This window comes from Anser brachyrhynchus (genome assembly GCF_964034855.1).
Source record: "Anser brachyrhynchus genome assembly, chromosome: 1".
Lineage (NCBI taxonomy): Eukaryota > Metazoa > Chordata > Aves > Anseriformes > Anatidae > Anser > Anser brachyrhynchus.
Genome location: NC_137694.1, coordinates 190,450,745 through 190,464,535, shown reverse-complemented (window position 1 = coordinate 190,464,535; position 13,791 = coordinate 190,450,745). Strand labels below are relative to the sequence as shown.

Here is a 13,791-nt window from a genome sequence, read left to right as displayed (position 1 = left end):
AATAGGTACTGAAATCAGAAGTTTGCAAAAGGAATTTTTCCATTCTTAGTGATAATATTGATATACTGCCTTCAAGAACGTCTCTCAAGTTAGCTGGTCATTGTGCACTTCCGATCATGAGGAACCGTTACAGGTTTTATTGAAAGAATAACTAAGTGGATTTTTTCTATCTAGGCTGGTAACTTAGAATATGCTATTCTTCGTTTTTAAGATTTTTCATGCAGTTGTGTCTGAACAGTTAATTTATGTGTACAGTTTTACTGAAAAAAAAAATAATCTCGCACTCTAACCACGGTCTCTTCTTCTCTACAGATTATATTTACCAATAAACATCACTAAATTCCTTAGACTAAAGTGATCAAATTTTCAAAACTATGTATTGCAATCATCTATAGAATGAAAGAAAACCAACCCCAGAAACGGACATTGTCATCACTTGCAGAGTAAAGCCCAGATGTATTCAAAAAGCCTTGTGAGTGCTCCTAACACAATACATGTATCTGAACAACGATGTACTGGGGTGTTCCAATATTCTGATGAAAATGCATGGTACATTGTTCTCACATCATGGACATAATCTCCACTCAGACAGCACATCTGTAGTCTAATGGCCAACGCCACACAGAACACAAAACCCAGATGGCTAACACTCAGGGAATCTCTATTTCTTTCAGTTTGGTATCTTGCTAGCAACGTGAATCGGCTCGTGGACAAAAAAGCTTTTGCAGCTGTAAGCTCCCATGTGTGCTAAGACAGAAACTATTTTTAAATTAAGCTGAAACAAAGGGCACGATTTGTTGTGGGGGAGGAAAGGGAAAGTAGGACATAGTTAAGTCTTCAATACAACTCCTGCAGAGAGACCACTGAGTTATTCCTTACGGCCTTCCCTCAGTCCAAAGTAGAAGAATTTTGTATGTTGGTGAATCATACCAGAACAAGAGCAAGACCACCAGCTGAACTAGAAAACCCTTATCAGTATCAGTCTGATGCTTTTGATCCAAGACCATTTCCCCCTTTGTCAACTACATTATTTTATGGTTCACTGATATTCTTTCCTGAAATTTTGAGGAAAACTCTGCAAAACCAATGAACTTTCAGAACATTTTTATCAATTAGCTACAATAAAATTGTAAAATTCACTTAATCATACTTCATATCTCTATCATGGAAGGGGGAATGCATCACGACAGGAAATCACATTAAAAGAATATAAAGACAACTTACAATATGCTTTGTAACTTATTTAGTTTCTAGTGTAGCTTGACCCAAGACACAAATCTTTGTTAAAGAATCATATCTCTTGTTTCTTATATTCCACTGTCCATATTTAAACTGAGGATAAACCTTTAAATAGTACGTTAACTTTTTAGTTCAAAGAAGGGCTAATGAGACAGTGTGTCCTGGAAAGAAGCTCTATAATCAGGACAATTAAAAATACAATAAAATCTTGCTATAGTGGCTTTTAGGAACATCATAGATGTTTATTCTCACTTGGAAGAAAGATTGTGTTTTATATTTAAAAATGCATTAAATTCTACATTTAAATAATAATAAAAAATCTAAGCTTATTGTCTTATCATTAATAAGCACTAAATCATCCCTTATTGCTGTGTAAGTATGCAAAGTAATGCAATGTAAAGCTTATGCCATCTGCTACATGAGTTATATTCAAGTACTCCTTACATTTTATTTTTCTGAGCACAGAAGCACTCTAAATACCAGCAATTTCAATAAACATTAAAGCAATCATATATACTTACTATATTTGAAAATAAGACACTATTCACAGTACTATTACCTATTTAATAAGTGTAAATGTGTTTCTAAGTGCTGATTTTCAGGTCACCGTGTTTTAATTAGAAGCTGATATACTGAGTAGACAGAAGCTGATAAAATAGTTTCCCGATTGTTAGGGGATAGAATACAAAAGCCCTAGTATATAAAAAACAATGTGTATTAGAAAAAAATGGCCTGTGATAGATATTCTTCAAAATTCAACTAGTCAAGGAGGCATAGCTGTGAACAGCCATGACATATCCTGTTCAGCAATAACTAACAGATAAATAGAACTGAACAATATCAGTAAAACTCAAAATTGTGATAGGTCTGATAACTAGTAAAATAATGCTGGTAAAGAACATATCAGCATTTTTTAATTGTGTTAAGGACCATACCTAAATCAAAATCCTGACAGGTATTATTCACTATGCCACAGCAAGCAAACGTAATGACATTGGTCATTAGACTAAGCTAAACTCATCTTTCAAGAAGAAAAAAAACCATGACACCGTTTAAGAACTAAAAGAAAAGTGACTGACAGTTGCCATGAGGTAATAACTAGGGAGGAGAAATGTACCAGAAAAGATTGTCTGTTGAAATCAGCACTTAAATTACTCAAAATATCATGATCTATTGAAGTCTGAAGTTGCATTACATATGACGTTAGTAAACTTTTTTTTTTTTGACATCAAAAAGTGGTGGGATTTCTAGAAGACAGAAAAGAATACATGTGAAATATATAGATTTAATCTGACTAATTCCTCCTTTCCAATGTCATGCTGAAATATATGCATTACGTAATTAAGGAAAATAGGTATGAAGAGCCACACAAAAAATACAGTCATTTAGCTTTTTACTATATCTAAGGCATAAACCATGACAAAATTACTGTAATTTTCAAATTGTGCTGCTTTTTCTCTTTCTCAAGAAGGTAAAATTCAATTACAAGTTTTTCTCTGAAATATATTCTTTCTCTTACTGTAGAACTACTCTCAAAGAAATTTTGGTATAGCTCACTCAAAGAGGGAGTTTATTTATCAGGGTCGAGTAGCAGCAAAATACCTTTGGACAGACATTTAAGAAACGATTACTTTTCCTGCATTTTATGTTCTTTGAGTATCCCAGTCTAATGTCTCAGTGCCAACTGGCACCCACAGTATGCTCATACAAATGTAAAATTTTCTTTAGAAAGAAACTGATTTGTTAGTCTGTTGAGATAAATTCTTCATGCTTCAGAACTTTGTTTCATGATTCATTTATTAAGTAAATAAAGACTTACAGTTTCACATGTAAGACATCTGGTTTCGTTTGTTAATGTTCCCTGAAAGATTTCATGAACCCAGGTTGGGTCTGGTGGGCTGTTATTTTCATTATCAATGTTGCCATTGGGTAGGCGACCATTTTGCTTCTCTTGTTTTCTTTCTTCTTGCAAGATATCCGCAATTGTATTTAATAGATAGTTTAAGAATTCATGTGCATCCTGCTGCATGTAGTTATCAAAAAGCTCTAAAAGATTAAAAATAATAAATTGGTTAGCATTATACTATAAAAAAGATTTTAAAAATGCAAACTTCAAAATCAGTCTTTGTTTCGGGTCTTGAATCATTTCACAGTAAACACTAAAATCAGTACTTCACATATTAAGCCAAAAATGCAGCAGGGGATGGAGAGAAACTCAGTCTACATTCACATAAATATCTCAGCCGATCAGAGTTACCAAAAAAGTCAACCATTCTGCAAGAAAACTAGGGCACTATTCTGCTAACTAAACATTGGTGTACGTATAGTGCCACTTTATAGATTTTAATGGTTTGGATCTCTTACAGGGGCTAAGCTATTTTAGACAAGCTTAGGTCAACATGTTGAATAATACAGGGCATCTCAAATGCCATTAGATGTTGATATTTTCACAAAGAACTCGGAACTTACGATAGGAAATATTTCATTGTTTATACGTTCTATCAAGGACGAACATGAACAATAAATGTTCAAAACATTCCTTTATTGATTTTCACTTCTAGGGTTTTAAGTCCACCTTTGCTCTGTCATAAATGCTTTGTTGTAAGAAATAGCAATGAAAATAAGATTAAAATGGCAGTATCTCAAGTTCTTAAACAACATTGTTTTTTGCAGATCTCTTTAAGGCAGTGTTTGTAGGAGCCATGTCGCATTAGCCTGAATATCTAACCAAGGCAAGAGCAAACAAGCTTTTTATTAGGACTTCAAGTAATAAACAGATCATCTTTTAAGATCTGAAATATTGCTTCTAGAGATTGGTGTATGAAGCAACTTTATTACTGGCAGACTTGTTGGACAGATAAAAACACAGTCACTGTGTTTTGCAGTTCAGGTTGGTTTGTGAACGTTTCTACGTATAACTATCATAGAACTAATTCAGTTGAAGGGAAACAGTTTCACCGGCACATACTTGCAATGTATAGCAATGCTACACATTAAACTCTCTTACAAGTCTATTATCTTGTTTACATTCAGACTGGTACCACCGTGAAAACAGTTTATTGTAGCCCCTTGGAATACCACATTGAGACATCCTCTCCTTCTACAAATCCTCACTCATGGGACTAAGAAAACCTAAAGGGCATTGAACCACATTTATTAACAGTTACTTCTCTCTTTCTGACCAGGAGTTCTTCAAAGGAAATTTTCCTGTCAATTTAACAACCATGCTATATCATTGGCTAATATCATACATGTTTTTTTTTGTTGTTTTTTTTTTTAGCACTCACATCAGTTAACTATAACTTGCGATTTGCTTTTGATAACACTAAAAGATTGGCCTTCACGAGAGGAATAGTTCTCAGGACTGGAAAGATGAATGAAAAATATCCTCAGTGATGAATAAGTTTTGAAATGAATACAGGGACTACATCAAAGCTTTAGTATTATTCACTATCATTCACATTGATGCCATCCAGGAGTAAACTTTAAACACACAAAAAAATCCTGAGTTATTAGGAAAGTAGGGAGAATATGATGCTAATCTGTATCACTTGGTTAAATAGTGCAATAGGACAGCCAAGAGTATGAATCAAGTATCCTATTTAATGAACTCCTACACTATTTTTGAGAAGAAAAACTTTCACTGTGAATCTAACCACCTACAAGATCTTTATTTAATCAAGTAAGTCAAGGCAGAACAAGAGCTGCAAGTCTCTTGAGGTAAAACACTCCAGAGGTTCCTCACCATGTTATGTCACAGATCTCTTGGGGATATCTGCCCAGCCAGTAAATTAACAAGAAAAACATTGTTCATTTTATGATTAGAAGAAATTTAAGTAAACGTAACAGTATACCTTCAGCTGACTTCAAGCCAGTTGCTGCTTCACAGACAGTTAAGCTTTAAGGTCATTAATATATGAATGTTGGATCCAGGCTTAGTAAACAAAGATTGAATAGCAGCATTGTAGTGTAGAATACATGAAGTTTATGTTCTCAGTCATCTCCCTGGTACAGCTGGATACTGACTGGAACAGAATTTTGACTGGTGTTGCATACCTATCTGATTTTTTCTTAATCCTACTCTTCTCTAAAGCTCAAATTTGTGTAACTTTACAATAAACATGTAATAGTATATACAAAGTCCATGAAATCATTGGTCAACAATTTCGCCATTTAATTCTGTAGAAAAGGTGAGAGCTTCATCATTAAGGGACTCAAAAAGCCAACAAGATCTGAATTTTCACATTTTCTCTCTGAAGATCTTTCAATTCCTTCTCCTGTGTAGAATTTCAGTATCATGACATAATTAAGCATTTAAAATAACACTTTCTATAAAGAACATAATGGTTCCTGTGTTTTGCTTTCTGCTTTACATTTGAACCATTCTTCTCATTTGTCATAGTCAGTCAACATGTATTAACTAGCTAATGAAATAATAATGAATAATTTCTGTAAATGCCTAAAAACACAAGCACACATACTCAAGTACAATTACTGAAGAACTTAAGGATAGTTTTCTATTCTGCTTAGGTAAGACATTTCTTTCTTCAGATAAGAAACAAGAAATGCTAAAAATCTCTGGCAGTGTCTTAAAATTTGGGATATCTATTACATCAAACAAATCAGATAAAAAACACTTATTTTAAAATGCACTAAGTCTTTAAAACGCAAGTCAAGCCAAGTATTGTATAAATGCTAACTGAATATAAAAAAATCACTGCATTTTAATCTAGATTCTTGCAGGGATGTCTCAACGTCTGCTCCATACATTCAATTTAGCATTCAATTCTATATTCAAAGAGTAATGATCTCTTAAACACAAAATAAAAGCTTTGCAGTGAATTTGGATTATAAAATTACAACTCTTAGGCAATATTAGCAGACAAGTTCAGAAGCAGCCTCTGACAATACATTCACTTCTATACAAAGAGAAAGAGATGAGGATTCTCTCAAAATAGATCCAGGGTTACACCCTCATTCTAGGGTCACCTCATCTTTATCCTACAGCACCAAGAACACTTTTCATCCCTAATAAATATGTAGGTATTCCACTATTTCAACTTCAGAACCAAATCATACTTGCTATTACACAAGAAAAAGAAAAAAAAAAAGTTACCATTTTCTTTTCGTAATCTTGTTATAAATTTCTTGGGAGGTATAACTCCAACTTTTTTCTTCTGGGTGGCTATACTGTGGAAGAGATCAGCTAAGCATGTAAGGAGATTCTCTTTTTTTCTTGGTTGACTCTTATATGCTAAGACTTTGTCTCGAAATGGGCGACAGAAATAAAGTGCCTGAAGAACTGAATTGCAGTAGCATGTATTCCCAAACTATAAAAGAAGAGAGACATTTATTAGCTTGCATTGTATTACTATAGAGAGGTAAAATTAAATCCAAAGTATGAGAAAATTCATAAGCACGGCAAATTTTATGTAAGTCATTTCTTCTTGACCTTAAGATGTTAAAGCATATTTCTGCTGTGCAAAGGATTAACAAGGACACTAAGTAAATGCAAAAAAAAATGTAAATTTGAACATGCTATATCATTTTGTCCTACCTGTAAATTTAATTAGTTAATAATATTTTGCATTAACTTGGGTCAAAATGTGCAACAAATACCACCAATTTCACAGCTCCCAAAACATGGCCCAGTAAAAGTATCTATCTATTGCATCTATCCATCTAGCCACAACAGCGAGGAACAGGCACAGCATGACATTGTACTGTGAAGAAACTCAGCTGTAAATTAAGAGAGCTGTTCAGACACTTCAGAAATTGGATTCTCCAAATCTTATTATTTGTGATCAATGTCAGAAATAACTGCTTTAACCTGTTTCTGTATTTTCAGTTCTCATTTTAAGGTGACAGGATTGGCATTCCAGTTTTCTTCAAACACTGAAACACGGTTTGTTAAGGATCTGAAGCTACGTCACAGGTGGTAGCTTCAAATGGAGATTAGAAGGAAAAGGACACACAATTTGGACATGGGCAGTCTGAAAGAGGCAGGCCACTGAATTGAAGAGGGGTAAGCAGAGTCAGCTCGAAGAGCATCCATAACACCCTTTGTGCCAAGATGCTCTCTATGTTCCTCTTCCCTAAATTCCTTCCAGCTCATAGGCACTGCTTCGAGTCTTGCAATCACTGACACTGTCGCCAGCTCACCCCAACATGACAAACCTCCCCGTCACCTCTGCGAAGGCATCATGAATTGTCAGTGGTGAAAGTTGCTCTCATTTTATGCTGCCCTCCTGCAGCGAAGCCCATTATCTGACACTGAAAGTGTCAGAAAATTCTTTATAAAGCCCTCAGCAAGCAATCCAACCTTTCAGCTGCAGTCACTCAACCTGCAAATTGAAGCACATACCTACCAGGCACAGCCTGTAAAATGTGAAAATAATGTTTTTATGCTTTATATAAAAATATTAGCATATATGGGTACCAAATTATATTGCGATGGGGAGACTGTTACACAGCAAACACAGTCCATTTAGAGGTATTAAGAGCAGCTTCCATCAACAGAGAAAAAGCACTAAAAGCTTTTACATCTTAGGAGTAATGGGGAAGTAACTGTTTTCTGCCCTCTACCAATTGAGACAATGACAAACAAGAGCACTATGCAATTTCATCAGAAAGCTGGCAAGGAAATTGTTTTTTGTTTCGTTTTGCTTTTAAAATAATGAAAGATGGCTTCCTAAATACCCAAGATTCACTCAAAGAATAAGAAGTGTATTTTTTTAAAAAGACATGAAGAAGTCTTAAGATCTCCATACTAAAAATTGAGCAAAATAACACCTGTTAATTTTACTTTTTAGACCAGGGAGAATATATTAGCTATATTAGCTTCTATTGAGGCCCAAATCTGCACTCAAACAGGTTAATGAATTTAAGAGGAAAAGAGGGCTTTTTTCCTTATAGGAAACAGATGAAATCATGCATTAGTTTATGTCAAATCATTTAATATTATAAGCTAGCTATTTATGACTTTATAATTAGAAATAACAATATACAGAAGAAATACATTAAAATGTTTTAAAAGTTCCAGTTAAATCAAATGGAAGAAGTGTTAAAAACCTCTACACCAGATGTCAAAAGATGAAAAGGTAGTAAATTAGAAATTTCATAACATTCCCATTTTAAGAAGGAACGCTTTGATTACAAATTAATTACAATGACAAGCATGCAGTGAGAGGCAACCAAAATATGAAGCAACAGAGAACACCGAACAAAATTCTGGAGATTAAATGCAATATTAATGTATGTTAACCTACATGTCTATGGATTGGAACTAAAAGCAAGCAGATCAATTTCATACGGTTTTCTCCAGCCAAATTCAGAAAGACAGCAGGCAATAGAAGATAGTTTGAAAACAACAATTTTATTAGATCATGTTTATTTTTTACGTAAAGAATCAATCTCCATAGCTGCAAAACCTGATATATATCTTTTTTAAATACAAGCTTCCGATAGGGAAATGGGGAAAAGGCGGGGAGGTTTCTCTACTAAGTAAATAGGAAACTTTGTTAAGCAAATAAATGCTGGTCTTACCATCACTATTACCTTACTTCCCACCTTCAACTCCAACACAAAAACACACCTCTAACTTCAAAAACAGCCAAGACCTTGCTGCAGTCCTCTCATCCTCCCATCACCGACTGAACAATGTCAATCTGGGCCTTTTCAACCTCTAGATTACACATCACTTTCTAATTCTCCTCCTTCCATACTCAGCTCTCCTGCTAGCCTGGTCAACTGACACCTTCCTTCTCTCCTCACTTTCCAGCTAACAAAAGCCAGTTGCCTCAGATGCACAATACTTGTACAGAGCAATGCTTGCACAGCTTTTTACAATGAGAAGTTTGTAACCGTAAGCTGTATGCCTTGTAGTGATACTGTAAGCACTCCAGCACCACTCTGAAATAGGAAAATGCACAGCACTGAACACCCATCCAGGTATTCAAAACAAGAAGGGTATTTCGCTTGGTTTATTCAAAATAGAGCTGTAGGAAAACAAATGCCTTTGCAGTTTGCATCAGAGTAACAGTAGGAAAATGTAAGAAAATACAACGATGGTATTTCTTATCTTAAACTTTCAGCTTGTACCGGACATTGAAACTCCTTCGTCTGTCTCTTCAGGGAAACTTAACAGAGGCTACATACAGGGGAGGTAACTGATATTTTCAACTGGTTTATAACTTGCCTCCTTGTTTCTGTGAGGACCATCTTAAGATGTACATACCTAAGAAAGGCTATTTTCATAGCCTATCTCAATCTCGCTTCATGGTCCTGTTCTCCTTTCCTTTGACAGCTGCACAATCTTTGCTGTTACCCCTTCAGCTTACTCAGCTGACAAAGGAGCAACGTGCTGGCTGCACTGGGACAAGTGCTGTCCACAGGTCAAGGGAGGTGATCTTTCCCTTTATCCAGCAGCAGCGAATCCACACCTGGAGTGCTGTGTCTAGTTCTGGGTCCCCCAGTACAGGAGAGACACAGAGTTACTGGAGACAGTCCAACATAGGGCCATGGAGATGGAGAAGGGGCTGGAGCATCTCTGCTGTGAGCAGAGGCTGGGAGAGCTGGGGCTGCTCAGCCTGGAGAAGAGGAGGCTCAGGGGGATCTCATCCGTGTCCCTAAATCCCTGAAGGGAGGGTGCAGAGAGGACGGAGCCAGGCTCTGCTCAGCGGTGCCCAGTGCCAGGACAGGAGGCCATGGGCACAGCCGGGCACCCAGGAGGCTCCCTCTGAGCACCAGGCAGCACTTCTGTGCTGGGCGGGTGACGGAGCCCTGGCACAGGCTGCCCAGAGAGGCTGTGGGGTCTCCTCCTTGGGGATCTCCAAAAGCCGCCTGGACGTGGTCCTGGGTCATGGTGCTCCTGCTTAAACAGGGAGTTGGACCAGGTGACCTCCAAAGGTCCCTTCCAACCCCAACCCTTCTGTGATTTTATGGAAGCTGAAATGTTTCAGCAGTACGACAAAGGTTGGACAGAGTTGGAGAAAGGCATGAGAGGACTGCAAATCAGCAGTTTGCCTGGTGAAGCCTGGCATTATCCTAAAAAAAAAAAAAAAAACAAAAAAAAACCACAGCAACATGAGCTAGATTAAAAAACAGCAACATGAGCTAGATTTGCATATGGAATGGTGAGACTACAGCTTTGGTAAATACCATAATACATATACCGCATTAATGTTTAGCTTATATATTTGAGCCATGTCTACACAGGCAATCTATACTTGCTGAATCTCATACGTAAAATCCCACATCAAGCAAGAAAGCTTTCTCTGACCTGCTATTAAGTGTCACCCCTATAAGTTCAGTCTCTCCAGATCACATTAGGAATGCTAACTTTATTTTTCTTTGTACTTAGCATTTGGCTCTACACAAAGTGAGAAGGAATTAGCAGCAAGTCTGAAATGCACTATGGTTTGACCCCAATAGGGCAATCAGATTTAACTGAATAAAGGGCTCATGTCAGGCATTTTTAGAGGAGTTGCTACCTCTGACAGATAGTTCACAAAGATCTTCAGTTTAGTGGATGCAAATGGCAGTACTTCATGCTACTAACATTTTGATCTTACCACATATCTAAAATATTTCCTGCTGATTTAGTGAATGATACTGTTCTTTCAACTGTAGGCTGAATTTTCCATGTAGAGCTTTCACTTACAGAATCAAACACCCCATCAACCACCTGGTCTTTCACATGTTTAAAGTGGAAATATATTAGCACCATATACTTACCCAGTTTAACATCTGAATTTAGATGGTTAGAGAACTGAAATTTCTAATATGTGATCTGCAGGTTGATCTCGCATTAGTTTATTGACTACTTGGGTCATTTTAAGAGGGTTTTATATAGACACATAACCAAGGTGGAAGACAAAGGCTTAAGCTAAGCCATTGTTCCCCTCCAAAAAAAATAGAATACTTTTACACTTTATTTTAAGACATGGCCAAGACAGCATAAGCCCTTTGCATACTACCATAGATCATGGGACAAACTTTTAGAAGTGCTGTACTCTTGAGAGAAAGGGTGGGTGGTATCTAAGATATCTGTTTAAGATTGCTAAGAGGACATCGCAAGATTTCAATTATTTCTTTTTTACCTCTTTTACTCTCTCTAGATGCATTTCTACAGTAAAAACAGGGCATACATTCTGATCTGAAAAGGGACAGTGAGGCAGCATTCATATCAACCAGTACTGTAGGTATAAATTAAGGTCAAAGAGATTTTGTATATAGAAAACAGTGCAACGATGTTCAATCCGTTGTGTAATATGAGAAGAGAGACATAATAAATCCTCCCTGGACTGAGATAAGAAATCAGAAAAACAGACTTGAGAAAAGGAACAGCTTTGAAGGAAAGTCTAAGCTCAGCTATAGAACTAACAGAATCATAAAACAGTTCAGGTTGGAAGGGACCTCTGGAGGTAACCTGGTCCAATCCCCTGCTCAAGCAGGGACACCCGCCCAGCACAGAAGTGCTGCCTGGTGCTCAGAGGGAGCCTCCTGGGTGGCCGGCTGTGCCCATGGCCTCCTGTCCTGGCACTGGGCACCGCTGAGCAGAGCCTGGCTCCGGCCTCTCTGCACCCTCCCTTCAGGGATTTAGGGACACGGATGAGATCCCCCTGAGCCTCCTCTTCTCCAGGCTGAGCAAAATCTTATGGGGAACAGTGTACCCCCTACAGTAAGTATTAACAGCTAAACTCCTCTGTTTCATCTTTTCATAAAAAATAAAAATAAAACGCAACGCATCATTTTGAAGAAAATTCAACTTCCACAGGAAAGGAATAAATTACTAATTTAAGTCATGGCAGTTAAGCTGCATCTAAGGCAGCTTATCAGTAAGAACATTTAATGACTGCCCAGTGGATGCTGGGATTTTAGACACCTAAACCATGTCAGTGCTAAGAACCTAGAGGCAGAGACATGTGCTGTGGTAGCAGGACAGCACTACAAGTAATTAGTTCCACTACAAAAAGGAAGATGCTAGCTCATGTAAAATCCACCTGGTTTTAGTACATACTTTCCAAAACCCCCAAAATAAAGCCATTAATAATTTATTTCAGACAGAATCATGCAACTTATAACAAGATATACTTTTCATGGGTAACACCAGAAATTAAATTTTAAATTATTCCTGAAAACTAGTAAATGAATTGAACAATTCAGTGTGTTTTTCCACACTTGCTTCCCCCTTTGGGCTCAGTATTATTTTTTTTACGTCTCAATAAAAATAGCAGATGTGAAAGCTTGATACCTTCAACAGCTTCACAGATTTTTTCTTTTACTGTATTTATTCTCTTAGATTGGCAAATTACCAACTACGTGATATATATTCTAAACAGATTTTTTTAATACTTCTACATCGTAACTGCAAGTGGTTTAAAAACTACCTTACAATAAGTAAAATGAAATAAAGTATTAAGTAACTAGCCCAATTTCAACTATTATTTCAGTAACACATTTCAACAAATACAATAATTAAAATACGTTTCAGTAAGTGTGTCTATTCAATGGCTGTATCTTTCAGTGTTTTAATTATCGACTCAGTCACAGTCTTGCAATTTAACAAATCCAGTCACAGCATTTCAAAGCAATCGTGTTAGGAACTGAAACTTACATTAACCAAACCAAAATAGTGTTCATTAACTGGAAATTGTTCCGGACCAATCTCTTTCTCCAAAGCTGAGGCATTGGCGCCCTAGAAAAATCAAAAGCAGAAAAACATTAGTGTTACAACTATGTACACAGGGAGTTCATCTGCTTGAGAAAAAAAATCTAGCGAGTTTTTTTCGCAAGGATAAATGACTTGGATCTGAAAATTGTAAAATGAACAACTACAGCCATGAGTGGCAGCTCATACACATCAGAGACATCAAAAACACAGTCACAATTATGAGTCTGACCACAGCACACATCTGGGGAAAAGAGCCATTGTTCAAGCTATGTTCTGTATCGTGCACAGACATTAGTTATGCATTTCACATTATATTTCAATCCTGATTCTCACATATGCATACTAGACAGTTAGCTCAAAGGTTTTTATCCCCAGGCAATCACTGATTTACTTCAATTTACCTGTGTGCACACACACACGAGATTACTGGTCACAGCTGTAGACCTTGCTACACCAAACCTGCATCTTCAGATGACAGATTGTAAAACTTAGATTTTACTGAATTTACATATGCTGAAGCAATCCCTCTAATCAGGAGAGAGGAAGACAAAAATAAATCAGAGACTAAATACAGAAAATGAATGAAAAACCTTCCTGCTTGTACCCCAGAGGGGTAGAAGAAGTGGAGTTTGTGATCCAGCTCAACAATCATACATGCCAAATTAAGAAAACATGTTTAATTAGTCTGTTTCCTAATCCAAATACAAGTTTGTAGGCAGGATAACAGTACTCATGCATGCAGGAAAATCGGTCCTTTGCGTTCTCTGTTGATTTGCACTCTCAGGATGTTTATATTGGCCACAAAATCATTCCACTCAGATCTTAAAAGCAGACAGGTCACCCAGCGAGAAGCTGTGCCACAATATAATATTTACATG

At 36.8% G+C, this 13,791-nt stretch overlaps 1 protein-coding gene across 1 annotated transcript in view; it reads right to left on the bottom strand.

Moving 5' to 3' along the window:
• The window catches only part of USP12 (ubiquitin specific peptidase 12), a 38,771-nt gene that overhangs the window by 14,402 nt on the left and 10,578 nt on the right, over nucleotides 1–13,791 (bottom strand). Inside the window, exons 2-4 of the mRNA XM_080554290.1 lie at nucleotides 12,857–12,937; nucleotides 6,356–6,569; nucleotides 3,059–3,285 (exon numbers count right to left, since the gene is read on the bottom strand). Of these exons, the coding sequence (XP_080410416.1) occupies nucleotides 3,059–3,285; nucleotides 6,356–6,569; nucleotides 12,857–12,937 (522 nt within the window). The remainder of the gene's footprint in view (nucleotides 1–3,058; nucleotides 3,286–6,355; nucleotides 6,570–12,856; nucleotides 12,938–13,791) is intronic.